Source organism: Tigriopus californicus, chromosome 6 (assembly GCF_007210705.1).
Source record: "Tigriopus californicus strain San Diego chromosome 6, Tcal_SD_v2.1, whole genome shotgun sequence".
Lineage (NCBI taxonomy): Eukaryota > Metazoa > Arthropoda > Copepoda > Harpacticoida > Harpacticidae > Tigriopus > Tigriopus californicus.
In genome coordinates this window covers 3242144-3269054 of record NC_081445.1, presented here as the reverse complement: position 1 = coordinate 3269054, position 26911 = coordinate 3242144, and the positions used below count along the sequence as shown (strand labels likewise).

General features: G+C 40.5%; 5 protein-coding genes across 6 annotated transcripts in view; 3 read left to right on the top strand and 2 right to left on the bottom strand.

Moving 5' to 3' along the window:
- The window catches only part of LOC131881928 (uncharacterized), a 2284-nt gene extending 458 nt beyond the window's left edge, over positions 1-1826 (top strand). The window contains exon 3 of the mRNA XM_059228923.1: positions 1541-1826. Coding sequence (XP_059084906.1) covers positions 1541-1648 — 108 coding nt within the window. The 3' untranslated portion in view covers positions 1649-1826. The remainder of the gene's footprint in view (positions 1-1540) is intronic.
- Positions 1823-3289, bottom strand: LOC131881924 (abasic site processing protein HMCES-like). Its single transcript, XM_059228919.1, has 3 exons — positions 2516-3289; positions 2297-2438; positions 1823-2153 (listed from the first exon to the last, which is right to left on the bottom strand). Exons 1-3 carry the CDS (start codon positions 3097-3099, stop codon positions 1956-1958), a joined length of 924 nt encoding a protein of 307 aa, XP_059084902.1. The 5' UTR covers positions 3100-3289; the 3' UTR covers positions 1823-1955.
- Positions 3290-3431: 142 nt separating this feature from the next.
- LOC131881925 (uncharacterized) lies at positions 3432-5450 on the top strand. 2 transcript variants are annotated; one of them, XM_059228920.1, is made up of 5 exons: positions 3432-3783; positions 4606-4731; positions 4796-4996; positions 5063-5257; positions 5333-5450. In XM_059228920.1, the coding sequence occupies exons 1-5, from the start codon at positions 3604-3606 to the stop codon at positions 5387-5389; spliced, it is 759 nt and encodes a 252-aa protein (XP_059084903.1). In that variant the 5' UTR covers positions 3432-3603; the 3' UTR covers positions 5390-5450. The 2 variants fall into 2 exon arrangements, with proteins under 2 accessions (XP_059084903.1, XP_059084904.1); XM_059228921.1 differs by having other exon boundaries at positions 3435-3783; positions 5336-5450.
- LOC131881923 (band 4.1-like protein 4B) overlaps positions 5381-26911 on the bottom strand; it is a 30919-nt gene continuing 9388 nt past the window's right edge. Inside the window, exons 3-11 of the mRNA XM_059228918.1 lie at positions 22395-22548; positions 21515-21691; positions 19344-19552; positions 17867-17955; positions 16056-16157; positions 13373-13510; positions 10005-10344; positions 6397-6763; positions 5381-6157 (exon numbers count right to left, since the gene is read on the bottom strand). Coding sequence (XP_059084901.1) covers positions 5430-6157; positions 6397-6763; positions 10005-10344; positions 13373-13510; positions 16056-16157; positions 17867-17955; positions 19344-19552; positions 21515-21691; positions 22395-22548 — 2304 coding nt within the window. The 3' untranslated portion in view covers positions 5381-5429. The remainder of the gene's footprint in view (positions 6158-6396; positions 6764-10004; positions 10345-13372; positions 13511-16055; positions 16158-17866; positions 17956-19343; positions 19553-21514; positions 21692-22394; positions 22549-26911) is intronic.
- Positions 11349-13325, top strand: LOC131881926 (guanylate kinase-like). The gene is made up of 4 exons (XM_059228922.1): positions 11349-11756; positions 12508-12667; positions 12748-12905; positions 13169-13325. The coding sequence occupies exons 1-4, from the start codon at positions 11451-11453 to the stop codon at positions 13289-13291; spliced, it is 747 nt and encodes a 248-aa protein (XP_059084905.1). The 5' UTR covers positions 11349-11450; the 3' UTR covers positions 13292-13325.

Sequence of the window (26911 nt, the reverse complement as noted above, 5' to 3'; positions counted from 1 at the left end):
GTGGGAAGAATAGGTTTGAGGGAAATGCCCAAACACGTCTTGGCATTTTCCCACCTCAGAAAGTCCTCGGGAACAACTTTTATTCTATTGTTTAATTGAATTATAGCCCACATAAAAAACTTACATGCCTAAAAACATTTAAAAAACAAAGCAAATCAAAGACTTAAGCTATGAAAATTGGGCACTCTTTTAGTTAGCACTTGATTATAAATTAAGAAATAATCTTTTGCACCACTACTTATTTACATGAGATTTAATGGTCCAAATTTCATCGTTTTAGCCCCAAATGCCGCGGTTATATATCTCAATTGAATTTCTCCAAGAATTAACATCGATTTTCATGTTGTGACAAATAATGGCAGGCAGTACCTCAAACCAGAGATAATCAAGAGTTCCATGGCAGGCTTGAGCCTGTACCTATTACCGTGCGGATATGAGTGTCCAGTTTAGATCGCTCTGGACCAGNTTTGGGGTTGTCTGACGACTCTCGCCGCCGTTTTAGCATTCCTCTTCTTTGGCTTGTATATCCTGCCCGCCGTAAGTGATAATAGTTGGATGTTTAAAAATGCCACGATGGCATTGTCAGCTGCTAAGACCACGCACATACATACGTTCATATTCCCTAAAGCACTCTTGGGAAAAAAGGTTTTTCGAAGACCAAGAGTCATTTTGTACAAGCCTTTCGGACCATGACTATCGATCGCGATCTACAAATTTTTGAGTGGACTCGTGCACACACTTTTGTTGATCGATATTGAAAGTGACAATTTTCGGGAATCGTACCTAGTACAAACTAGTGAACAAAATATGTTGTTAAAGTAGCATTGTTACTCTGAAGTTTCGTTATCGTAACAAAAGGACTTTGTTAAGATAGATATTGTATTGAAAGTTCATTTTGTTCAAAGTTTCTGTGACTACAACATTTGTTCTCGGCTTTTTATATTTTGGGAAAGTAAGAGACCGGTTTTTGGTTTGTTACAATAATTAGATAGTAAAGCAACATAATGCATGGGTTAGATTCGAAGTCTGATTGGGTCATTTTCAGGTTTTTAAGACGGAGTGTTACTCATATGCCAGCAAATTCCGGTGCCTGTCTCTAACACCTGGAAAGAGAAAATATTCTAGAAGTGACGTTTTAGACAACTAATTCCTGATATATCGCGTGATTCAAGCTGAATTGATTAAAATTATGCTCTTAAAGCAATGGTTTCAAGGAAAAAAAACCTTTATATTTCCTTTAAAAGTTTCGTTAGTTTTTATGGTTTTGGACTTGGATTAAAAAAAAGGAGAATCAATTCTTGGTGCCATTCAAAAACAACACGGAAGAAAAAACCCTCAAAATGAAATCCACCTCATAAGCCGCTACCACACGTAAGGTTATTGGGAGTGAACCATTGGCTGCGTTATCCACGTTCATGTTATTTAATTAATCATGTGGCTTGAATTACCTAGTTACACGTTGAAAGGTCGTGTAGAACTACAAATTGAGTTGTCCGTACATGAAACTACATGATGTCCGCTTTGTTTGCTTGATTTGCAGTTAATAGGATTTGCATTGGCCTTGTGCTTTTTCGTGGATCTCTTCTTCAAGTACCGGAATTACACAAGGGTGATCGAACCTACACCTACCACAGGTGGGCCGGCTTAGACGGTTGTTATGGCTAAGTGTTCGTCCCACATGTGTGTTATCCGTCCAGCAACTTGTGTCCTTTCCAGATGACAGACTTCTCCACGTTTGTTTACACCATTGAAAATGATCTGATGTATTTTAACACCATATATTTATAACGATCTCTGTCCAGAATAAAGATTTTACTTACCCTTTACAGACCGTTTATTACTGCTCATTTCAGATCAGCGTGAACAGTCGTATGGAACACTTTGAATGAACAAGGATTCTGAATAAAACACGTATCACAAGTGACCCCATTTGCATGGAGGAAGTCGACAATCTCTCATGGTTTGGACTTTTTCGTATCGGGCTCATCTTTGTTAGGCTTGGCAGCCTTTTTTAACCAGTTTGACATCAAACTCGCAGAACCGGATTTCGTGTCCTTGGCTTTTCCTTTCACGTCCAAAGGTACGGGCTTCTGGAGGCCGGGTGATTGATTCCTCACATTGCCCACGTCCGGAGAAACGGGATGCCATGTTAACTAGCGTTCGCGTAAGGATGAATTGTTTAGATTCACTCAAGAGCAGACGCCGATATCACTCTTACAGACATTCAATGTTTAAGAGCCCATCAATAATCATTATAAACTCAAAATCAGGACAAGAGGGTCATGTTTGGTCTTACCTGAGTTTTAATTAACGGAATAAGGACCTTTAAGGCCTCGTCTCCTTTTAACTCTGGGTCCAACCATTGGTCAACTTCCTTCGGGTTGGATAGGATGGCTGGGACTCGATGATGTAGCCAATTGAATACTTCATTGGATTCCCTACAAATCCATGGCATCATTCATTTCCATTCAGAACCATGTTCTGGCTGTTCTGGCTGAGCCCCTAGCGTTCTTACCTGGTAATAATGGAATAACTAAAGACCTCCTGACCGACAGCGTTCTCCCAAATCGAATAGATCCCAGCCATGAATAAAGGTCTAGGTCCAGTCCAGCCCGTGGCCGCAGACCAACCATCTACCAACTGTATATCCGGACAAGACTCAATGGGTCCATTCTCCTGGGGAGCATACACCAAATAGGGTTGCTTCGACCCCGATCCATCCAGTTTCTTCCATTCATAAAATCCATCGGCCACTACCACACACCGACGGTTTTGACTCAAGGCCGCTTTATAGAGCTTACTCTCGCCCAAACCCTCCAATCTGGCATTATTGGTGGTGAGACCGTGCTTCGTGGGTACCTCACCCCGATGCCAGGGCGGTATAAAACCCCACAGCATAGGCTGCAAGGTCAAATCCCTCGGATTTGAACCCGTTCGCCATAAAACTGGCGTGTAGCGGGAAGGTGGAATATTATTGGCGGGAAAATATTTCCCGCCATCCGGCGCTTCCCGCCAAATCGGCGTCTTAGACCCGGTGAGTGTGGTGCACGCGAAAGGCATGACTTCGGGGGAAAGTGTGCAACAAGTGCGACCACACATGTTGCCCAATCAACCTGGATTGCAATGATGGGGGCTTTCCCCGGGGTCTATAATTTGCCAACCTTTGTGGGAGTAAGCAAAGTCTTGGCCGTTCTTTTTGGGACAGGGAGCCCAGGAGAACCTTAAGTAAAATGTCACTTTGAAAAGATTCGCATCAATAGCTCTGGGAAGGTCAGTTGTGGTGGAACAATTTTCATTTGAATGTCAATAAAAGCCAAAGATCAGCATTTCAATCAGCTTGATCGTCTTTACCGATTCATATTCTAGCAGTTTACGTTAAAGATCCAGGTACAAAATCATGGGTTTGAACGTGTTCAAGTGATCAATGGGCAATGAAATATGTTAAGCTAGTTTGATTTCAATTCAAGTCAATTGATTTCATTATGTGTTCGACGTCTATGCCGTATTTCTCATCGTAAGATGACTTTAATTGACGGGGCATTCTTTCCAAATGGGATCCCTGAGGACAGATCGTGTTATTGTGTTTGAAACGCCGTGGTCGACATGAAGTCGAAAGTCCAGATGGAGGGGTGTGTCGTGGCCCACCTCTTGACGGCGGGTCCATTGGAAAAGGCGTATTCCCCGTACAGCCTCTTACTCGGCCAATCTGGCGCCGTAAGTGGGGCACTCACCACGGATGTCGACGAACAACAAGGATTTATTACCGAGGTCATCAATATTCAGGTGGTTCAAGATACTCATGTCAAGAAATATCTTTCAACAAACGGATATTGAGTTTTCAGGGGTTATGATGAACAAGTGGGATTAAAAAAAAAGTGACATCTCAGCCGCAAATTGTAATTGTCATCAAAATATGGATAAAAGGTGGAAAAAATTGGCAAAAATGTTATGGAAAAGTGACAAGTTTCCAATTGTAGGGCGCGAAAAGTGAAGCTTCAAAAAAGCTGCTGCTCCTCAATTTTTTTTTGACATGCTTCTAACGCTAATAGTTTTCAAGAGGAGTTGGCACACCTTGATTTGAGATCCCCATGAGAAGCTACGAATATTAGAAAAGTATACGAACCCAATCCAACTTGCATTACATTTCGTGCTTATTTGCGGTGCGGAAGCACTGCACATCTTTTAGTGTCAAATGTTTATTTTTGTTCAGTTAGACATCACATTTACCTTGACCTATTGGATATTTGGCCTATTTGGATATTGTGCGTTGTATTTCCGCTAAAAGTAATCCAACCCGAGTTGGAACCTTCTCGATTGAGTTGGCTGATTATTTAAAATTTCATTTTGGGTGTCGTACGTAAGTACATCCGCCAATCCCAGATTGCGGGAGATGACATTAAATTAGTGGGTCAGTGACCCGAAAACATGGCCCAGATTCCCAAATTGATAATAAATTCAGCAGAATTGGTAGGTGGGGCATTGTCAAAGTGGTTGTGAATCATATATCAGCTGCTAATATTACATTAAAACCTCTCATTGAAGGCCTTTTGATTCCCATAATCACACTTTCATGCAATGTTGATCCATATAAGCTCGCTATTTTAGAGTGTCTTGCGAATCCCCAAAATTCTATTCAAGTCCAATCCCCAAGCCAATCTGGAATTCATGGTCGAGAATCTAGACCCAAAACTAAAGCTTTTGGGCCTATCCAAGTTCGTTCTCCAGCCGCAAGTATACCTCAAAGGAGATCGCAAATTTATTGACGTTCTTCAGTGTTGTTCCCTGATTTCCATAGGAGTCTTTGTGCGTGCCTAGTCAGAAAGATTACTATTATTTCGATATCCTGACCAAGATTGCTCCCCAAGCCAATCTCCTGCTCTCATTTATCGCCTGTCAAGTTGAGCCTAGCCAATGGGCCCTCACAATGATCCACACGTGTCCGTTGAATAAGAACGTGACACTTGACACCGAAATCTTCAACCTGACCCGTCCTAAGGTTTGGTAGGAGATTTTGAGTAAGTGCCATCTCTAATCTTATAGACTGTCTCTTGGGTTGCCTTAGAAACTCGAGGAGAGGTCCTGTATGGCCAACTTGACCGACACCCTGACCTTTGTGTGCCAAGAAATGCAAAACGACGCCCATGGTCGCGCTCACGAAGCTCTGGCCTCCGAGATTCGCATTCAAAGTGAGCGCTTGAAAAAAGCTCAACAAGCCAAGCAGGCCCTGTTGGACGAGATCAACCAAATCAAACGACAGGTTGTAGCTAATTTTGGTTTCTTTGGTTAAAGAAAAAAATTGAACATCCTTCTCATCCTCGCTTCTTCGTTTCAGCAGCTGAGAAACAATGCTGAGATCTCTTGGACAAACTACCTCGACCAAAAGACTTAATAACGCCGCCTGTATTTCGACCCTTCATCAGAAAACTTCGTTAATATAACGTGTCATTGGATTGAAGGTATTGGGATCGATGGTGATGAGGATGATGTGGTGGTGGAGCAGTCTGATGGTAATGGTGATGTGTGTGATAATAGGTGGGCCTGGTGTTCATAGGATGATTCATGACCGGTTCGGCGTAATCCTGGAACACGTTGGAATACAAAGGGTACGGATGATTCTGATAGTTATGTGTCGAAGCTGGAGCATGCCGTATATCCCACGTCGAGCTGGATCGTTGAGTCTGACCCTGGCGAATGGTCCTCAGATCGGCGTGGGACATGGTTTTCGAGGATTGGGCTCCATGGCAAGGTGAAAAGGAAGTCGGCGTCCTGGGCATTTGCATCCAAGGAGCCCGAGGGTTGGCGTACATTTGCATTATCCTCTGGGTCGAGGCGAAGCCAATGGATTTGGAGAACTGATCCAGTTCTTGCGGCTTGATCCGCAAGGCCTCCAGATTCATATAATCAGGCTCTGGGTGGTTCAATTGGTTATAATTTTCGTAATTGACCTTGGGCAGTCTGGATCGAATTGGCTCGTGAAGACTGGTCTTTGGCGTGAGGTCCATGGCCTCGGATTCCGTGATAGGAAGGCGACGGAACGGCAGATCTTTGGCAGGTTTGGGTTTCACTTTGGGCGGGGTAATGTGGTTGATGTTGTCGCGGGAGGACCCCGGGGTCACACGTCGGACCTTGGGCTCCGTCTTGTATATCAAGATATTGGCTGAAATAACCAAAACCAATGGTCAGTTTGATCACTTGTAGCAAGTACGTATGGGTTTATCAAGCGACTTGTCACTTGCTTCTCAATGAGTTGCTCAAAGCAGACCGATGTATGTAGGAAGTTCAATTCAGGATAATCATGTGCCTTGTGAGTGGTTGGTGTGGTCTTGCGTGCGACATTGTGTTCCCAGCTAGCTCCTAAGAGAGCCACATTGTGTCGGAACAAATCGTAGTACTCACGTGTGGGTTGATCGTAACCACTGTCTGGGGAAGAATTACGCGCACTGCTGCCTTCTCTGGAGCTACTGCTCGCCTCAGGAGTGGTTCTCAAATCGGGACTTAAACCGCTCTCTTGGGACAAGGCCGAAGTGGATCCACGATGAGGAGCAACTGGCGCATTGGGGGATTTGCTACTGGGACGAGGAGGTGCTTTCTTCGTTTCGCTCACCCACTTAAGGTAATCGATGGTTTCTTCAGCTCCGCCCGAATATCCGGATGAACTCGAATCCTTTCTCGTGGCCGGAGAGTGGCTCTGCAATGATACCGAGCGAAGCTTGGGAACAATGGAACCATCCAAAGGCTCCCGAATCCCTCCCAGTTGCGTCACCTATAAGATTGAAACGGGATTTGGTTTCATGTCGAAGCGTATGTTTGAAATAAACGAAGAAGTCAAGTGTATTTTAAAGCTGGCAAGATACCTGACAAATAAGGACATGTTGTACGTGATATTTGTGTTCCTGGTGAAATTTCGAAACAGGACAGGAAACAACCTGACCGACCCTTTTTCTATTTAGCTTGTTTCGCATAGATGCAGAGGTTCGGTAATGTCATTGATTCCATGACAAAAGAATGTTACCAAAACATGATTTAGACTGAACTGCAGTATTGCTCACATACTTTAGGGCAAGGGAAAGGACCAACTACACCAATCACTCAAATCTCATTACACACAGTTTATTTCCGTACCTACCGCTTTTGTACTAACCGCAATAAACACATTATTCTATACGATGGCGAAGCCCGGCCAAAACTTGCAGATAAATATGGTTTTTATTGATAGCAAATTTGCATTAAAAATCACCTGAATTTTTCACATGTGCTTGCCAAAGCAAAAAACACCGACAAGTTTCAGTGGGCTGCAAGGGCTATTTTTATCTTTCTTATTAAACAAAATTTAGTAAATGAAGAGGAAAGTGCTGTCATGATAGTTTCTAGCGCCGGGATTTGAAGCCATGCTATCTGGGAGAGAAATTTTTCCTTAGTTCACGCTACGTCTTGAGCTGGTCGTCCAGTCCAGCACCTTGTACGTCGATAATATTACAAGAAAATATACTTAAAAAAGTGAAGTATAAATTATGCAAAGAATGTACCTATTACAGGACAACTTTGTTACTAAGGTTGTTTTGTCATTACGCGGATAAAGATGAGATTACGTTGTTTTGTCAGCAAACGTTAAGATGTGTTTAATTCTGAAAGGAGAGTACGTTACACACTCGAATGTATATCCCAATTGTTGTCATAGTGTATCTTCAAAAATACAATGATAAAAGCTATTTATAAACATAGCTGTTTTAAATGGATGGATGGAATACAAATGCAGGCGGTTGATAACCTGTCTGTAACCTTTTCTGTTCCTTTATGTATTAGTCATGCCAAAGAGATTTCTCGAAAAGAATTAGAAAAACTTCAACCCCACGATTTTCTCTCCCCCAGAGGTAGGTAACCCCAATTTACAAAAATTATCTTAAGTTGCAGAAATTTTGATTCTTACGCTGAAATGGCTAAAATTGAATAATGCTGATAAAATTGTAGATGCCTTAAATTTGCAGAAACAAATCCAGGGTTTGCAATTTATTTTTTGTAAAATTTGCAGCCTGCAAGTTTCGGCCGGCCCTAATAATGACCTCTCGACATTTTGTCTGAACACGTCATTGGTAGATGCAAAGATTTGTCGCACATGGTCAGCAGAAACATCGTCCCATAAGGCTGTAACACATATTTTTCCCCGCCAACCTTCCTCTCTAGAACGGACTAAACAAAGCAGGTCCGTTGAATTCAGATCAGGTGCTGAAGATGACCACCACAAATCCGAGTTCCAGAAAGACAGAAAGTTGTCTTGATACCTCTTCTGAGGCCGACGGGAGGTGTGAGATGCTGGTCCATCCTACGCAAAGCCATATAACCATGGTCCCATTGCAGTTCTTTGATCCACGGACGAAGCTTCTTTCCCTTGGCCCACCCTTTCCTATTTCGTTCACGACTTCCATACCTTCCCAATACTATAACCAACAGCGAGGCAGTTGACGTGGAACCAGCTATAAAAAGCAAAACTGGTACAGCCCTCATTAGTAGAGACTCCGAAAAAAATGAAGTAACTTGTTACGTACAGTATATATCTTTTTATATTTTGCCATTTTTGGCAGTTTTAAATATTCCAGCGGTTTTTTCGAATTTCCACAGAATTAACGATTTTGATTTCAAATCAGAATAATATTGGATATTTTTTGTCACATTTTTCACCAAAGATCATCAATACAACATCTTGATGTAATTGTCGCATTTTGGTACTCAGATGAGTTATTTTTTGTTCCTATTGGCCCGTGAAATTCAGCCTTGCCTAAAACGTTGTAAAATGATCAAATATTGGAAGAGTCCAAATTGTTCATAGTATTTGAAATTTAGACCCTTGGGAGGCAGGCGCATTTCAAGATGTCGACATAACGGCTTAAATTTAGCTTACAAGAGCAAATTTGAGATTTAATGATACATTATGGTACGTGTTGTATACGAGTACCGAAATAAAAATGCAGGAAAAACTAATCCATTTAATGAAGCGTCTTTTCCATGCAATTTACGNGCGCAAAGCCATATAACCATGGTCCCATTGCAGTTCTTTGATCCACGGACGAAGCTTCTTTCCCTTGGCCCACCCTTTCCAATTTCGTTCACGACTTCCATACTCTCCCAAAACTATAACCACCAGCGAGGCAGTTGACGTGGAACCAGCTATAAAAAGCCAAACTGGTACAGCCCTCATTAGTAGAGACTCCGAAAACAATGAAGTAACTTGTCACGTACAGTATATATCTTTTTATATTTTGCCATTTTTGGCAGTTTTAAATATTCCAGCGGTTTCATAGTATTTGAAATTTAGACCCTTGGGAGGCAGGTGCATTTCAAGATGTCGACATAATTTAGCTTACAAGAGCAAATTTGAGATTTAATGATACAGTATGGTACGTGTTGTATACGAGTACCGAAATAAAAATGCAGGAAAAACTAATCCATTTAATGAAGCTTCTTTTCCATTCAATTTACGCTGCTTTTATTTCAGCAAGGCGTCCTTCCATAAATGTATATAATATTCTTAACAATTGTTGGACAGTAGATTAGGGTAGGTTGCTTTATTGGCCCTTAAGACCGTTTTGGCTTAATTGAAAAATCATTTATGAAACATAATTGGCAAGCATAGACTTAGCTGTCATGGCTATTCTTCAAGTAATTTATGGTAAAAAAAATCCAGACCTAGCAATTTTTGAACAAACGTTTTCAATCTCTCCTAAATATGAGGCCTATTTTTTGAATACTATTTGAAATATTTCATCTTTTTGGGGGGAGTAAATATCGTTTAGATATTTAACCTCTACCATTTTTTCGGAATCTCTAAATATTTTTTTAAAATAGTTACACAATGGTTCTGCTATGCCTCCACTGTCTCGATTATCAGGCATTGAATACGAAATTATCAATGAACCCTCGTCTAACAACGCTTTTACGCTCTACGACCCACGCAAGTGACCTCCTAAGCTACTACTCAAAGGCCTCAGCATCGGTCAAAATGCACTCACCATGGAGGAAATGGCTTCCTCAGAGTCCTCTTCCGGTTTCTCACTCTTCTCCAGCTTCGACTCTGGCGTGCTCTCAATTGGCCTTTGCGCGAGATGCAAATCGGTTTTGACATTGGTTGTCGTCAATGGATCGACGCCATTGGAGGCAGTGTCATTTGGAAGCCTCTCGTTGGAAGAAGCCTTGGTGAGGGTTGGATTTGTCGAGGTCGGCGAGGTCGGCGAGGTCGGTGGATGGTGCTCTTTGGTTCTGACTCTGTGGGACGAGGCACTCCGCTCAAATCTGACATTTTTTCGCACAGACCCATGACTGTAGTGCATGGTTTGGAACTCGGTTCTTCCACTGAAAGGAGAGATTGACTTGGTTTCTTTAGTTTGCGAGTTTGGGAATGGGAGAAAAGGAACTACACTCTGATCCTGACCAAGACATGATTGTGTTGCTGGGGTCCCATGCTTGTTACACTTGAAATGATTGACTGCCAACCGCGGATTTGGCCAACCATTGACAAAATTGATATGGGCCATACATTCCTCGACTTCAGCCAGCATTTTCTCCTTTTAATTGGTGCAACCTACATTCTCGTTGAATGCAGTTCCACTGAAGTTTTCGTAACGTTGCTGAAAGGCATTGTGTATTTGCTCAATGATTTATTGTAGTGGTAGTTGGTGGGATTGAAAATCAATAATGCATAGCAACATTCATCTCCAGTTCCAGTGGGTTTGATTTTTGTCAATCAGTTTTGGGTGTGAACATTGAAATACGGATGTTTTGGACAAGGATTAACTGCTATTCTGCTTGTGCATGGCAATCACAATTTGACCGTAAAAAAATTCTCTTTTTACATATCATGCACAATTTCAAGTAATGATTTAAACCATTTCATGAAAACTGAAACCATTCTCAAAACAATTTTCACATGAAGCTATTCCATGAATTTCAAGAGTTTTTACAGGGATTTTCCTTTTTTTTCATCGCAATCCTCAGGCGAGTTCTGACGAGTGACGCGAATCTCGGCCCTTGCGCAACCACTCAAGCGCGTAGTAGACATAGAGGCAGTTCTGTCACAAAAATGTTTAGCTTCAAAACGCGATGACAGGTTTTGATGTCGAGTTGGCAGGACGCTCCTCGTTGAATGCGTCTGTCATCAGTTGGAAATCGCTACAAATCAAGACATTTGTACCACTCTGATTTCGAGAGCCAAACCTCTCGGCCTCTGTGGTCTTGGGAAAGAATGAATGAATGAAAACTTGCCGTGTATGTCTTTCAACTTCTTTTGGGAAAAGCCAATTGCGACCTTACGTGGTCTCACTAGATACTTTGGAGGGCTAATCTTGAACATCGCGTTATCGCTCAAGACGATCCATCTTCCAGTATAAAGTATTCTTAATCGTCCAAGTCGATCGAGCGACTAGGAACACGCTATCTGCCATCACGGGAAAACTAAACCGATGCCAATATCCTTTACTCGATGCCTGTTTTATATCCCTGTCGGAAAAGGCTGTCTTAGGAGGATAAGTTTTCCTCCCAAGGTCTGGGAGAGGGTTTATCTCGATGGTTGGAGAGCGAGCAATTCATTCCCGATCCGTTGGAGATCCAAGAAAGTTCGAGGATCTTTTTTAAACGTCATGTCTTTGTCAAGTTGCTATCCGTTGGTGCTCTGTGGGCCCTCGGGCTCGGGTAAATCCACATTAATGAACAAGTTAATGGGCGAGTTTCCGGAAAAGTTTGGCTTCTCCGTGTCGCATACCACCCGGGTAAGTGTCAATCACTTTTCTCTCTCAGAACTTACATAGGGACTTTGTGGACCTCGTCCAAGAAGTTTCATTTCACAGTGGAAGGTACGTAAAGACTTATGAAGAGGATTTGATTTAAGAAGAGAGCCAAATTTGTGTCGATTTTGTACCCTTGGAGGAACGTTGAGACAAGTCACTTAGTTTCCTTTAACAAATATGATTTCAAAACGAACCACGATTGACAACTCCAAGGTAAATAAATCAATCAATCCGCAGGCTTTTGAGGACACAAACCGCATTTTAAATTTTTTATGGACATTGTCGAAGAGCACCACAATCTTTTTAAACGAGATGGCGCTCAGTGGAGTTCTCTTTCATATTGTATGATTGTTTGTGTCGCCCTCTCTTGACTTTGAGTGAGCGCAAAAGAGGGGCTGGAGTTGTAGTGTTATTAGCCAAGAAATACCCATATGTGACATCTGGCGGTCAATAGGAATGTGGATTGTTTGGACGGTTTTTTTCATTCATATCTAAGTTCACTCAGCCAGTTTGACATTAGATTGATATTGGACAAGGCTTTGTTCAGACAAGTCGTCATGTGGTCGCCACTATAGAATTTAAAAAAACAAACCAACGCTACAGTGAATGTAATCCCCAGTATTATTAAAATCAAATGAAACCTGCTCGAGATAAAAGGGATTGTACATATGCCCTAAACAACAAATCATTTTCAACAGTGTTTCCATTCCATACGTGCTCTTTGCTCCAACAGAAGCCCAGACCTGGTGAGGTGGATGGGGTTCACTACCACTTTTCGAATCGCCCATTCATGGAGGCCATGATTGACAACGGGGAGTTCTTGGAGTCTGCAGAATTCTCAGGCAATCTCTATGGAACTTCCAAGGCGGCCGTGAGAAAAGTACTGCAAAATGGTAAATAGATTCAGAACTGTGCTGACGGAAACCAGACATCCACACGCTCAGTCAGTGGTTGTTTTTCGCTCTCTATCCAGGCAAGATTTGCATTTTGGACATTGAAATTCAGGGCGTGCAATCCGTGAAGAAGAGTGATTTACACGCTAAATACGTCTTCATCAAGCCCCCGTCGATCGAGATTTTGGAACAACGACTTCGAGACCGCGGAACTGAACTGGAAGACGCTCTCCAAAAGGTATTATTTGTGACATGCTCAGCTTCAGAAGAAGTAGAAAACGTTAGCCTAACCTAACCTAAGTCAGAACGACAATCCTCATGAAACATCAATTTTTGAGACGGAAATCAGATTCCCTGAGTGTTCCTCCCTCCTTTCACAGTTTTTTGAAGCACAGATGAATCCAAAATCTGAACCTTTCGGGCACAAATGTCTCGATTTTTGACCATGCTCTTTGATCACGGTGTACAGTAGATGTATGTTTTGAATTTGTATTGTTCCAGCGATTGGACACGGCAGCGAAAGAAATGGAATACGGAGAGACTCCCGGTCATTTCGACAGGATGATCGTGAACCACAAAGTGGACGAGGCTTACCTTGACCTCAAGAGCTTTCTCGGTCTCTGAACACTGAACCATTCAGATCAAGTAATGAACGTGTTCTTCGTGTATGAATCGTGCGAATTAAAAAAATGTAGTCCATCTTACCTGTATCGGAACTTGGATCCCAGTCGAAAGAAGCCTTGTCGACTTCTTGACGTGGCATTTGGGGTCTTGAGTCGGAAAAATGTGTGATGTTCCACTGCACATTTCCACAAGTGTTTGCACGCCCTTTCCGTTGGCAATCTGGAACAGTTATTAACAATGTTTAGAAGAATGTTAACATAAATCGACACACTTGGACAAAAGCAGAAATGTGCAATAGTACAGGGTTAACCACATAAAACCGGGCGAATTTTTAATTTGATATAGCAACCGTAATTTAAATTTCCCACTCTCCAAAATTTCACTGATCACTCATCTATTATTTGTTTACATTCTTGCGAAAAATTGAAACTCTCAATTGATCCGTTAAAAATGGCAATCTCCAAAGCTATCCGGGAGAAAATTATTTTGCTTCATAAGCAAGGCCTCTCCAAAAGAGCTATTGCCAAAAGGCTTTTAGAAGCCAAGTCCACCGTCCATGATGTATTTCAAGATTCAAAAAGACTGGAATGATCAAGGACAAGCCCAGGAGGAAAAGAGCTCGACCAGTGCGAACCCGAGCTCTCATCAATACCGGGAGACTACGGTTGAATCGAAATCCCCACCGAAGCATTTCCCAGATGTCCAAGGAGCTCCAAGCATCCACCACGAGCCGTCATTTATGATTTGAAGAAGAAATGTTTCAAATCCCAATGAAGGCAAGTCCTTTCCAATGGAACGATTGTCAAGAGGCTAGCCCGAGGACGGATAATAAAGAAGTTCCTTACCCCTGCGCCGCGTCCATCTATCATTTGGAGTGATGAGAAAATATTCGCTGTCCAGAAGTCCTGGAATCGTCAAAACGACCGGATTTACGCAGCCAACATTGAGGACATCCCTGTAAGTCTTAGAACCGTTTTTGTCCACCAGCACCCTGCTCATGTCATGGTTTGGGCAGGGGTATCTGATGATGGTCGAAAAACCCCTCTTGTGGTTATACCTGAGGGTGTCAAGGTTAATACTGACGTCTTTCTCGAAATGTTGGAGACCCATGTCCTTCCGTGGATCAGAGAACAGCAATGGGACCATGGATACTGTTTCATGCAGGATGGAGCCTCATCTCACACCTCCAACAGAACCCAGGCTTGGTGTAAAGCCAATTTTGATCAATTTTGGGACAAGACCGTTTGGACTCCTTCTTCACCAGACTTGAACCCTATGGATTTTTCTGTTTAGTCAATTTTAGAGAAGTGGGAGGCAAAAACTATCCGAATGTTGGGGCTCTGGCAACAACATTAATGGCAGCATGGGATGAAATCTCTGAAGATTTGGTCCGAAAAAAATCCTCCTCGGCCAAAGGTCGTTTCGAAGCCGTAGTCCGTAACAAAGGCTATTTTGTCGAATAATTTTAAAATTTCTAATTATAATTTAGTCCAGGCTAAAATACCAATGTAATAAAGTTTTCAATAAAAGCCACATTTTTCCAAAATTTGCTTTTTTCGTGCCCGGTTTTATGTGGTTAACCCTGTATTAAAGTTTTGTAGAGCAACAAAAACTCTTTTTGTCTGATGAGTAGTGTTCTCAAACTTACCCAAATAATATTTATTTGCATCCTGGGCCCAATAAGTGTTTCTATTTGCATCCTGAACCTCGATTTGCATCTTTGGTCCGTTTTTATATTTTTATGCATTTTAGGCTTCTTTTGACTGATTTTGATTAAGCTGAAGATTTGTATTTTCACTATTTCAATGAGAAATTGGCGTCCCTGACGTATGCCTGCAATTGACAATTCAGAGTACCGCCTGCCATCTCTTTCCTAGGGAACGTAGACGATTTTGCAACAAACTGGAAATGTTGATTGAGCATATTTTATCAAAAAAACCTTATAAACAGCAACCCACTGAGCACCTTTAAAGAATGACATTGGCTGGAGTCGATTTCTAATATGTAACGAGTAGGTTTCCTAGGGTATAAAACTGGTGATCTCCGAGAGAGTTTTGAATTTCCCTGCCCATGCTGTGCTCATAGTACCATGCCGGACACCTGCCATTCAAACTTGAAGTGTCCCTACTGACTTTTGATTACTTGGGGGGTAGGGGGGAACAAGTCAAAGCTGCTGTGTTGACAATATCTGTGATTGTTATGGAAGCTTAGTCTTTGATTATTATTCAGATACTGATCCACTGGAATCAGAGCATACTGCTATTACCATATTTTTGTCCAGCTCAACAATTCCTTAAGATACCTTAGTATGCCAAAACAATATAAATCATCTTGGAAGTTTATTAGCATTCTTATTTGAATCCTGAGCTTGTTTTTTCGCATCTTTATTTGCATATTGAGATCCTCTTCATGCATCATTTTGAGAACCCTACTGATGAGCCATGCTTGACAGTGAAAATCGAGCCTCTGTTTTTTTTTTTGATCTTGTAATCATATAATGTGAGAAAAATGAGAATATGGTGATTTTTGCGAGCAAATCTGGCATCCTCACCCTGGCCCTCGCATCCTTTCTAAAGGTTCATTGTGTCAGAATTCCCATTTTACAACCACTCTCAACTCGTTTCGGGTTTTTTATGAGGACATTTTGTGACACGGATTTGAGCTCAGAAGTCCTTACTTCAGAAAACTGATTTAGAGGCTTGCAACTCATTCTTTCTCATTCTAAATGTAGACCGATTTGCTTCACACTTGGTCGCACACTCACCTGAAAACGAAAGTGTGCTCTTGCTCTGAACCAGAGTCTGCATCTTCGACAACCACCAAAGTGAGTTTCTTCTTCTTAAAATCCAACTTGATGATCTTGGGCCTGAAAAGGAAATCGGGAATGATTAGCCCATTCTTCTTTGGAACTGTTTTCTTTTACATTTGAATTCCCAAACTTTTGCCAGGAGACACCAGGCCACTCAAGCGAGTCTATGGAAATTGAAAATCTGAAAGCTAAAGCATGAAGTAAGTATTCTATGTACGACGTGTTGTCAAAAATGGGAACTCTGGCGAAGATTGAAAGGGATCAATTGCATTTTAGACACAAACTCAGAGTTTGGAATCCCAATGAGTCTTGTGTATCAGATGCCAAGTGCACACCCGAGGCCGTGTTCCACATTACTGGCCTTTTAATTTGAACCAAACCGCCTCAAGTGATCCTTTCAGAACAAAAGCAGCCGTTTATCTTCAATAGATCTGGCTCTTTTATGGAACCCCCGTTCATGCGAGGCTTATCTTTTTCCTGAGAATAAGGATTAATTTAGAGATCTATTCGCTTGTTGCCCTTCCCTAGTAATCACTAACTTGAATCATATCCCTCAAATCAGTTCCACTAACCCGATAAATGATAAATAAAAATGTGTTTGAGTGTTTAGGCTAAGGTTTGTAATTTCAAATAATTTCTAAGCACATGAAGGGAATACACCCAGAACAAACGTATTGATTGTATGCTATTCGATTATTGCCCTTGTTATTGACCAGACGTGCCATTTTCCAAAGCCATTTCATTGCATGAACTTGTGGAACTGATTACGAATGGATAAGGTGGCTCCATTGGGAACCAACATATTTCCTGCATACAGATGACCCCCCAAGAGGTTTCGTGGGTTGAGCTTGTCGAGTTCGGCTCGTAATCTCCAAACATGGATGGAGAGAAGAAGGCCAACAAGGTGGGAGATTTTTTTGGCATTGCCATCAATTGAGACGAGATTTTTCAGGGAACAATGAAGGATTGGAGTAGAGGGAGTGCTTTCTTGTTCATGCAACACTTAGACAAAGCTTAATTATAACTGCACAACATGGAAATCCAAGTTCCGTTCCACTTAAAAATTGAGAGTCAATCAATGGTGGGCATTGTTTTGTCAAAATGTTTTAAATGTTTAGAAGAGCTGATTGTGCAATTAACATCCTAGCAAACTGGCTAGTAGGGATAAAATAGATTTGAAAAAGGCAACAAAAGCAGTCACCCTGGATACCACAAACAATCTGACCAATCTAACAACATGAAACAGATTTTCAATTTTGATTTGATACCAGCTTGCATCTGTTTAGTAATGGAATAATGTCTGCCATTCCTGACATATTGCTTTAATCAGTGTTGTTTTGGTCCTGCTATTTAGATAATAGAAATGCTTGTAAGGAAAAACAACTAAAACTGCTTTGTCAGGCACTTCAATTGCAAAGTCGTTTCTCTGTGGGTGGGAAAAGTTTGACTCTCGCTCAAATGTGCGTTGCTCCTAATTTGCATATTTTAAGCATAAATGCGGTCTCAAGTCATAAAGCTTGTCATTGGCCTCTTAGGGAACAATCTAAAACGAATGCAAATACTAAGAAAGATGTCTCTATTAACACTTGAGATCTTGAACACGCGCAATAAATCTTTGATTAACGATTACTCTAAGAGTGGTGTTGCATATCATTCTTCGCAACCAGAATAAAACGATTGTCTCGAACTTTCAGCTGGTTGTTTCAAATGCAACAGACCAATTTGAGTTGTTTTGTCGATGTCAGACCAGATAATGTTCCACTTACCACAAGAAGAGCCCAATTTTTAGATCGCCTTCATAGACTAGAATTCCGGTTGGAGTCAAACCTAGCGTGTAGGATGATTCGTCTTTACCCTGAAAATAAAAGCATACAGATACGTCGAGGTATTAAATCATATTTGACCCAACACACACTGTCGGTGCTTTCATTTTTCAAGACCCTTATCAAAAAACCTTCAAAGCTCTCAAGTTTGGAGGGATTGGCCTCTCAAATTTGCAAGGAATGTAATACTTTGACCTTAAGCCCACGATGTCTTTATGCAACGATCTAACGTGTCTTTAAAGCGCATGCTTTCAGTAATTATCCGAATGGCGTCCTTCACATGAAACTGGTACTAGGTAATCTGTTGCTAATTTTTATCGAGCACTTTGTCCAACAAGAAAAAAAAGATTCTCTTTGCGTTGAAATGTAATTGTTGTATTGGATGTGGTCAAGCACATTTTTATTTTAGGTGCAGTACATAAATGCCACGAAATTGTGCTTCTCAATTTAGGTAGGCAATTACTTATCTGGCTAACTTTTACTTCATTGTCGGTCACCCACCATGATGTATCCACTTATAGGATTGCTGATGGATAGAGGAATTATCGGAAAATAATGGAATGAAATTGACGATAAAGTCCATCCTCTTTAAAACCTATGTCACCCTTAGTTTCAAAACAGCTGTGCAATTAGACAATTTCTTTCAGAAGCAAAACAGCATGCTTCGGGAAAAGAGACAATTCACATTAGCAGCAAACTTTTTGTTTAAAAAATATCACTTTTTTTTTAATCTTAACCACAGACAGCCCAAAACCCCTCCTTGATTCCTTTTTTTGTTCTTGTTCGTATCTATTTTGTCCTCTATCGAATTGCACATTCTAACTATGCGGCAATCCTCAAATTTGTGATTTCTTAATTTTTTTTCCAACTCATATCACTTTAAATGGGCTTGAAGCGAAAAGAAATATGACTTAAGATTCCACCATAGACATCATTGTTTAAGTTTATTATTCCCATTGGTTTTTATGAAATCAATTAGCATCAAATTAATATTCTTAATACTTCTTGAGGGAATTGAAAATCAATTCGGACGTGTTTTTCTGCTTACCATCATTTTTTGATATTTTTTCAACTGATGAAAATTTATCATCAACATATAAAATTAACAGTAAAATTAACAGACGGACGAAAAAAAACACGTGACAACATTTCACATTCATTTCTACGTTTTTATCCCATAGTTTTCGTCGCACCTTGTCTCATGCTCTTCCGAAATCCACCCAATTACGGCAAGCCCTCACTTTCAGGGCTCTCATCGCCTGAATTTGCTCAAATGGTTCGTTGGTTAACTTAGACCATTGATTATCCACGGTCATTACACTAACTCTTGCGAGAAAAGCTAACCACATTCAGCTTTGTTATCCAGCACTCTAGTACAACAGTCAATAGTACTGGAGAGAGTTTAGTGCTCGGTACTTACCATTACAGTATGCATGTCCACTCCGTAAAGCTCGAGCATTTTGGCCTTGTTCAAAAAGGCCAGTTCAGCTTGGGCGGGAGACAATCCTTTCAAGGCTTGGAATTGCCTCAGGATATCAAGGCTCATGACCTCGCTTTGATCTCTTGAGAGGCGGAATTCAGACACGAGGGCCGGATTATGAAGGTCCGGATTATAATCGCCCAATTCGGCTGAAAAGACAAGGGATATACAACAACGGGTGGGTGAGTTGGCTTTTGGCCTGAGGTAGAGTGAATGAATGCATTTCATTCGGTGGTATTCCTCGGGGATGGATAATACAACGATGGGACTGGAGGGTGATAAACATTGCATGAAGCCTCAATCAAAATAGCGGGGCCTTTGCCATTATGAGGCTACGAGGATATTTGGATAGAGACGATTTTGCCCATGGCTATTTTCGGAACCAAAGCCCATCCCCGGAGATTATTTTGAAACCTGACGAGACTCCTTTGAGTCTAACCACTCAAAACAATCTTCCTAGATCACCTTTTCTGGGGAATCAAGGCAGATTGGTAATATTTTAAATGGCATAGAATCCTGGTCTAATGTAAATATGTTGACTTAGAAAAGGGTTTTGATTGACTCAAATTGGAGGGACACGAAAGGGAACTTTATGCAATAGAAGTAAGAAAACATGAGCTAAGAGCTTAAGCTTCATTTTTCATATCTGCGATAGACATTTTGGATGTTAACGAAGAGGTAAATGTGAATGATTCGCGTAGGTAATTCTCTCAAAAATAGTACACCATAATGTATTGATCATTAATCCAAACGAATGTAATTGAAGTACCTATCATTATTGTTCTCCCTTTATTTTCTTAACAACAATTGTTTTTAAAGTCTCATGGGTTTTCAGTTGTACTTTTGAGGAAGAAACATCAGTCAAAAGCATCGAGGTTTCCAAAGTTGGAATGAGTAGAAACATAAGCTAAAAAGTTTACAATGTTCTGCGGTTTATACAACGAAAATTATTCACTGCCAGACGGCGCTACACACGCACACACTCAAGGATCACCTCGCCCTCTTACAATTAATTGATTAACTGTAATCTCTGTGTCAATTGAAAGTGACCCTGTTATCTTTATTCAGATTATTTATACGCACTAAAGCAATGTAGCACCGGAAGAAAAATAATCATCTTTCAACGTTGCCACCGCTGTATTTACCAAATTTAGCCATTATCAACATTAACATAGAATCTTCCACCGATCATAGCCAAGCTTTAGTCGACAATCAGATGATGAGTAGGGTCCATGTAGTCCCTCTAGATCTCAGATTAAAGTAGTAACCATCATTATTCAATCATTGGCATAATGAATCATACTATTTCATAAAAAAAAGAAACTCAATATCACGTTGATCCCACAATTTAACGTCAAAAAGAGAGAGCGACTTGTGAAGATTGAGGAAAAAATACCGAGGGGAAGGCGAATTAAAATGTTCATCGTTTATCACTCAAGAACCCTAGGATCCACTTTTGATGCAATGCTCATCCATCCAGAGGCGAGTTTTTTAAACACTCGTACCTCCTAGTTAAGTCTTAGACGTTAGCCAGAATAAGCATCTGCTCACCACGTTGCCCAGTGTATTTTCATACTGGTTAACGTCTAAGCGTCTAACTGCGAGGTAAGAGCTTTAAAGAAAGGATTCAGACCACGAAAAGCTCACGAGTTACTGGAGAAATATCCATACAATGATAAAATGCAATAATTATGTTCAAAATGTAATTTATTACATTTACGAATACTCCAATGTGTTCATTTACGTTCATCTGTTGCATTCTCTCCCAATTAAGTACTAAAGGATTGAGCAACTGTTGTAAAGGTTCAACATTATGCCTCCAACTTCCTGCTTGAAAATATATCCATCAAAATCTCAAATGCCATATTGTCAATTTGAGCATTGAATCCTGATGATTACATCTCCTACACTTAATGAAAATAGTGAGTCGTTACTATATGGAATAAATAATCCTAGCAATGTTAATCAATCGGCCAACTCATAGTATAATTGCTCACTCCCTCATCCACGCCTATCCAAAGGCTCTTTTAACATGAAACCCATTGTTTCTCTAAGCGGAGCACGTCTTTAAACCAGCCTTAAAATAACGAGTTAGAAGCATTGACTCTTACATTGAAGCATGAGAGCGGCCAACTCAATTAAATCCTGATATGAGCAAGGCAGTGATCCTCGGAGAATATCGTGCTTCAGCTGAAGGAAGAATTGATAGCGAGTGATTTCCTCTCGGAGATGACTTGGATCACTCGAGTAGAATTTGATTCGGAATTGGAATTGGTGGATCCCGCTTCCTGCAAACAGATATAAATGGCCTTTTTGAGAGACGAATTCCAATCTCCACATGCGAATAAAACTAGATATTTTCTGGCTTCAACTTAGCTCAGACCAATGCCAAGCTTTGCATGATATTGCCTATAAAGCCAGATACAATGGAGTCCATGCGCCATTGCCCACCTATGGCAAGGCTCCCGTAAAGTAGCCTTTTAAAGCCATGCTAGAGAAAGCAATTCTGAATTATATCTCGATTGTATCGCAATAACGATTGCCGATATTTCTCGGCTTCGAGTGACTCCAAGTTATTTCCAACTCAACTTGGTGCTCTAAAAATTCGGCGATACTCTTTGAAAAGGCGGAACCTATTGTTTGACTCACGGTTTGGCAGCCCTGATTAAAAGGGCCACCCATTCGATTTATTGCCTTGGCACGCTCTGACTCGACTTCCAAGCCAAATTAGACATCGGAAACGATTGTGATATCGAGAGAAGTTGTCATCTCAGTCCGATTTGGGGACTTTTTCGCAATTGATTGGCAACAGCATAAACCAGACATTTGTATGTATGGATGTATGTGTGTATAAAAATTCTTAGATGGGGGCAAATGATAACCCCTAAGAAATCAAATGAGAATCAAAGCTCACTCAAGTTGGTGCTCGAACTCCTTGAGTATTATCTAGCACGTGGTTGTTACTTGTCAGCAGTCGTCGACGTCTTTTACCTTTGTCCTTGGATTGTTTTTTGATCTCCTTGAATGGATCAAGCCATTGACTGGCGCTGTTAAGGTCCAAATACTTCAAACCAAAGTAATCCCGTTCAATCAAGTCCAGATGACCAAACACGCGATCCATCAAATCGTGGCCCAAAGCAGAGCGCTGCAAAGAAAGGAAACCCACGAATACGATAAAATAACGCTCTCCGAACAAGCAACGCATTGTGCGGTGACGAGGCTTTTTATGCCTCTTTTTGCATCTAATGAGTACAAGTTGATGCAGAATGTACTTTCCAAGTACACATGAGTACGTTTAATTAACTCGCAATGGATGGCATGCTCCCATCTTACACTTATGTATCCACGAAAAGATCATGAAAATGATGTGGTTGAACCAATTTTGCCAAGCTACTGTAAGATTGTCGTTGTTCTGAGTAGGAAACATTACAAATGGAGTGCAGCGGAAACGACTTGCAATGCAGTAAGACGTTACTTCATATCATGGGGCTCTAACTGTCCCCAGAGTCTGGGTGGCTTTGCTCATCCAAGTAGTGCATTCCATCAAGATAAGATTTTGGAACCCTGTTCCGCTGAAATATTCATGTGTGGTCCTCGCTTTTCGTCATTGCCCTTTGACTGAGAAATGTACATCTGAATTTGAGGACAACTAGTCACTGGGCATGGCGTATTTTTCTATCCTTTGCCAAGAGGAAAGTATACATTCCGTTGGTGAGCAACAACTGCTCAAGATGACATAAAGGGGTGCGTTATCAATAGGGACCCTTGTTTCCAACGTCGGGAAACGGGAAGAGCCATGGTAGATTGCTGAATAAACTACTCATAACAAGCCATGAATGCAATTTCTTTTCCAGACATTATGTAACCTGGGTCACTAATTAACAATATGATTTTGATAGAATCAGCCAAAAACAACTCAAATGCATCAAAATTCCATAAAAAACGAATCGGCCCAATCAGGGCCCAATTTTTGGTAGAGGCTAACTCACAAAGCGCCCTCTGAAGTGGTGAGCGAAAACCATACGTTGTGTAGCATAGGAAGCCTATGGAAGAGAGGGCACTTTTTCTTTCAAATAGGTGCTTTACAAACTTTTGACTCTTAACAACTTGACTACGGTAAAAATGGTATGCTTCCTGGGATTTTGGGGGCCATGTGAGCTCTAAAGCTGCAAGTGACCAAGTATTCTGATCCAAAAACAAATCCAATTGGTCAAACTTGTGTTGCTAGTGTTGTTGACACCATTCAAGATAGATACACATAGCGTTTGTAAGTGTCCAAATTCAACAAAAAGAGATTAGACAAATTTACTCTGATGTGATAATGCTTCTCTCAAATCAAATGTAGTGTAAACATTCATTCATAGATGAGTCAATTGTACACAGTAGTAAATGTGGTGTTCATAGTTTTGAAGTACACTTCAAGAAACACCTGATTCTTCAAAAAATGGAATGCAATTACTCTCTTATTATTTTCTTTGACGTATGACATTACTAGTTGCATGACAGAAACCTGTAAGTGAGCCTCAAAATGTAACATTGATATTCCTATTGTTAAATCATGAATATGCAAATGAAAACGCACTTGTCAAAATGTGATAAAGTGAAAAAAATAAAACCAAACAACCCTTAATCCACAAACCCTTGCATCCTTTTACCCTTGTACCCTCATGTATTTGTCCTTTGTTTCTCGTCATATTTACAAAACGTTAAAAATATTGCATAAAACGTTTTTTTTTAGTTTTAGGCAATTTACATCCCAAGTTGCGGTAATGGAATTGGTCGCAATAATGCGTTCCTTTTTTCTGAAAAGTAGCAGTGACGGTAGCACGTTACTTTTTCCAGTTATGGTTCAAGGTGTGATCATACGTCTGAGCAAGAGAGCTGCCATTGTAGCAAACAAACCAACAAGCTCCACAAAAAATACTACAAAGAAGTTAGTACCTGGTACTTAATCAAACTGGAGGGGATAATTTGAGGGTGGATACTCAACCAATAGGCCACAGCTTTTCTTGTACTGAAACAATAATAATCACTTGTTTTTCGATGAACCTTTTGAACTCATTCTCTTAGTCACTAAACACTGCTCAATTTATGGATATCAAATATTGATATCATACAACAATAGATTTGTGGTCGATCTGCATTAGCCTCTTTTTAGCATTCCGTGTTTCATGAAAGTCTAAAAAATTAGACAATTCAATTTGACTGCATGCAATTCCTAGACGACGACCTCACTGATCGACCAGAGCTTTAGCTGTCCATGAATTGAAGGGAAAACAACAAATGCTGAATGCGGCAAATCGCCGTTCTTCTGATGAAACAGAACCCCGACCATATGCAAACGCATTTGAACATGTTAGAAAATGAAAGTCTTCATGTTAATTTTCTGGGGAGAATTTATCGTCGAGACTATTTAAAAGTCTTGTTATGAATGAAGATTCACGCAAGGGAGTGATTGGTTCTAAAGATATGTGTTTACCAATATGCTAACAAACACCCTTTGCAAAGAGGCTCTTTGGAAAAGGTAAACGAACAAAGGTATTATTCAAGTTCATTAGTTTTTTTCTTCATTCAGCAATACAGAGAGCAATATCTGATCAAATGATTATGACAACAAATAATACTTAATAATCTGTTCATTTGAACTCGTCTTAAAGCAAATCTTTGACGTTAAGGAGCGCCTGTCAAGTGATTGCTCCTAACAAACAGATTAGTAAAAAGATAGACATGTTGTTTAGCAAAAAGTAGCAAAAGGTTGTGGGCGATGCTCTATGAATAAAAGCCATCTAAACAATTTGTTAACCTTGACCTTATTCAATCCATCGTATTCATGCGGCTTTCGATTGCTATTTTGCAAACCCATTGGAGCATACGGATGCATTAAATTAACGATCAACGAGCATTCAATTTCGTTTGGAGTTAATGGCCCATTTGATAATAGTTCTGTTATTTTCTTCTCTTGAACGATTCTTATAACTAGACCGAGAAAAAGGTTTCTTTTCGGGGATTCACCACGAGTGTTTTGGGTGAAAGAAATTAACGCTTTGAAGAATAAATGATTGCTTCATTATCTTCGTCTTTCACAATTTAAAAAAAAACACAATTTGTAATAGCGATTTTGAAATTGTTTAAGAAATTAAAGTTTCAACTTTCTAATCCCAAAACTATCCAAGTTTCCATCCATACGAACATGAGCATCAGAAGAAGAAGAAAAATGTATGCATAACGTTGAATTTGCATTTCTGGCTTTGGTAGCCAGAACCGAGAAAATTAGTATCTCGTCAAAAACAGCTGCTGGATTCGTCCTTTTCCATGCCATTCAATTTTTCATCCATTGGGAGAAAAGAGCAAGCGGGAAAGTTAAATACCTTTTTGAATGGCACTTATGAACTCAATGAACGACAGACCAAAAGAAGGGTACTAGATACCTATGTTGAAAGCCGACTTCAGACAGAGGAAAGTGTCTCTACATTTGACGTTAACAAAAGGGCGATAGCCATCGACTAGTCTAGTCGCCTAGTCGTCTAGTCGCCATCTACGTACAAGGGAACTAATGGAAAACAATGAGGGTTTCCACTGATCTCCAAAGCGAAACCAAACCCAAAGAGCCTTTGAGTTGCTCTAATGCGTTTTACGTGGAATACTTGTAAAACATTTTCTTGGCTACATACAGGCATCAATGCCCAAAAGTTGGGCAAAAACAAACAAAGCCCATTTAGACTGAAAATGTACTTTGAGGAATCTTACATGCTTAATCACGTTTTTTCACCGTTTTAAAACACTTACTATTTGTACTAATGTCAGTTTAGAGACATTGTTGTAATATGCCATTGGACCAGAAGTTGTCAAAAAAAAATCTCGGTTTCTTTTGAAAACCCGTCCCACTAAAAAGCATATTTTCATATTTTACCAAGATCCTCTCCCATTCAATAGACAGCTTATTCATTGTGATATACTAGATATTGGATTAATGCATCAAATTAAGTGATGGACTCTGTCGTATTGTTTGAAGCGTCAAAATCTTTCCTGATAAAAACATTCACAAACGTACTCTACTGTTTTTTGAACAACATGTGGTCTCACTTGAGTTTCACAATTGTCCGTAAAAGCAAGTCGAGCTTCGTTATATGACGACTTTTAATGTTTGAGAAACCGCAAAATTATTCGAAATAATTTTTCTACTAATAACCACACCAATTACGTTCAGGACGTCTTACTTGAATTACAAAACCCACTGGATGGACCCTTGGGCAAAATCTGTAGCATTTCTCACTGGTATCTACCTGTAATCTACTTGTTTCCTAAGAATAATCCAAGGATTTGCATAAACAAACTTGAATTTTGTCACGGGAATACTTCCATCCTTCTTCCTGAGACAATCAAACAGACACATATTGTCAGAAATGCACCATTGTTTCCTGCATTGTTAACAAAACACGGATGTTCGAGTTCCCTACTTATATATTCGTCGAATAACTATTTTCATTTGCTTGCCGACCTCTTAAAAA

Excerpts from the sequence above, each read along its gene's own strand:
- LOC131881924 (XM_059228919.1), bottom strand. The coding sequence starts at position 3,099 with ATGTGTGGTCGCACTTGTTGCACACTTTCCCCCGAAGTCATGCCTTTC. Across the intron at positions 2,439-2,515 it reads AGTTATTCCATTATTACCAG|GGAATCCAATGAAGTATTCA; the intron begins GTAAGAACGCTA and ends ATGGATTTGTAG. Across the intron at positions 2,154-2,296 it reads TTCCGTTAATTAAAACTCAG|TTAACATGGCATCCCGTTTC; the intron begins GTAAGACCAAAC and ends CGCGAACGCTAG.
- LOC131881925 (XM_059228920.1), top strand. The coding sequence starts at position 3,604 with ATGAAGTCGAAAGTCCAGATGGAGGGGTGTGTCGTGGCCCACCTCTTG. Across the intron at positions 4,732-4,795 it reads AGTTCGTTCTCCAGCCGCAA|GAGTCTTTGTGCGTGCCTAG; the intron begins GTATACCTCAAA and ends TGATTTCCATAG. Across the intron at positions 4,997-5,062 it reads TCAACCTGACCCGTCCTAAG|AAACTCGAGGAGAGGTCCTG; the intron begins GTTTGGTAGGAG and ends GGGTTGCCTTAG.
- LOC131881926 (XM_059228922.1), top strand. The coding sequence starts at position 11,451 with ATGCCAATATCCTTTACTCGATGCCTGTTTTATATCCCTGTCGGAAAA. Across the intron at positions 11,757-12,507 it reads CCGTGTCGCATACCACCCGG|AAGCCCAGACCTGGTGAGGT; the intron begins GTAAGTGTCAAT and ends TTGCTCCAACAG. Across the intron at positions 12,906-13,168 it reads TGGAAGACGCTCTCCAAAAG|CGATTGGACACGGCAGCGAA; the intron begins GTATTATTTGTG and ends GTATTGTTCCAG.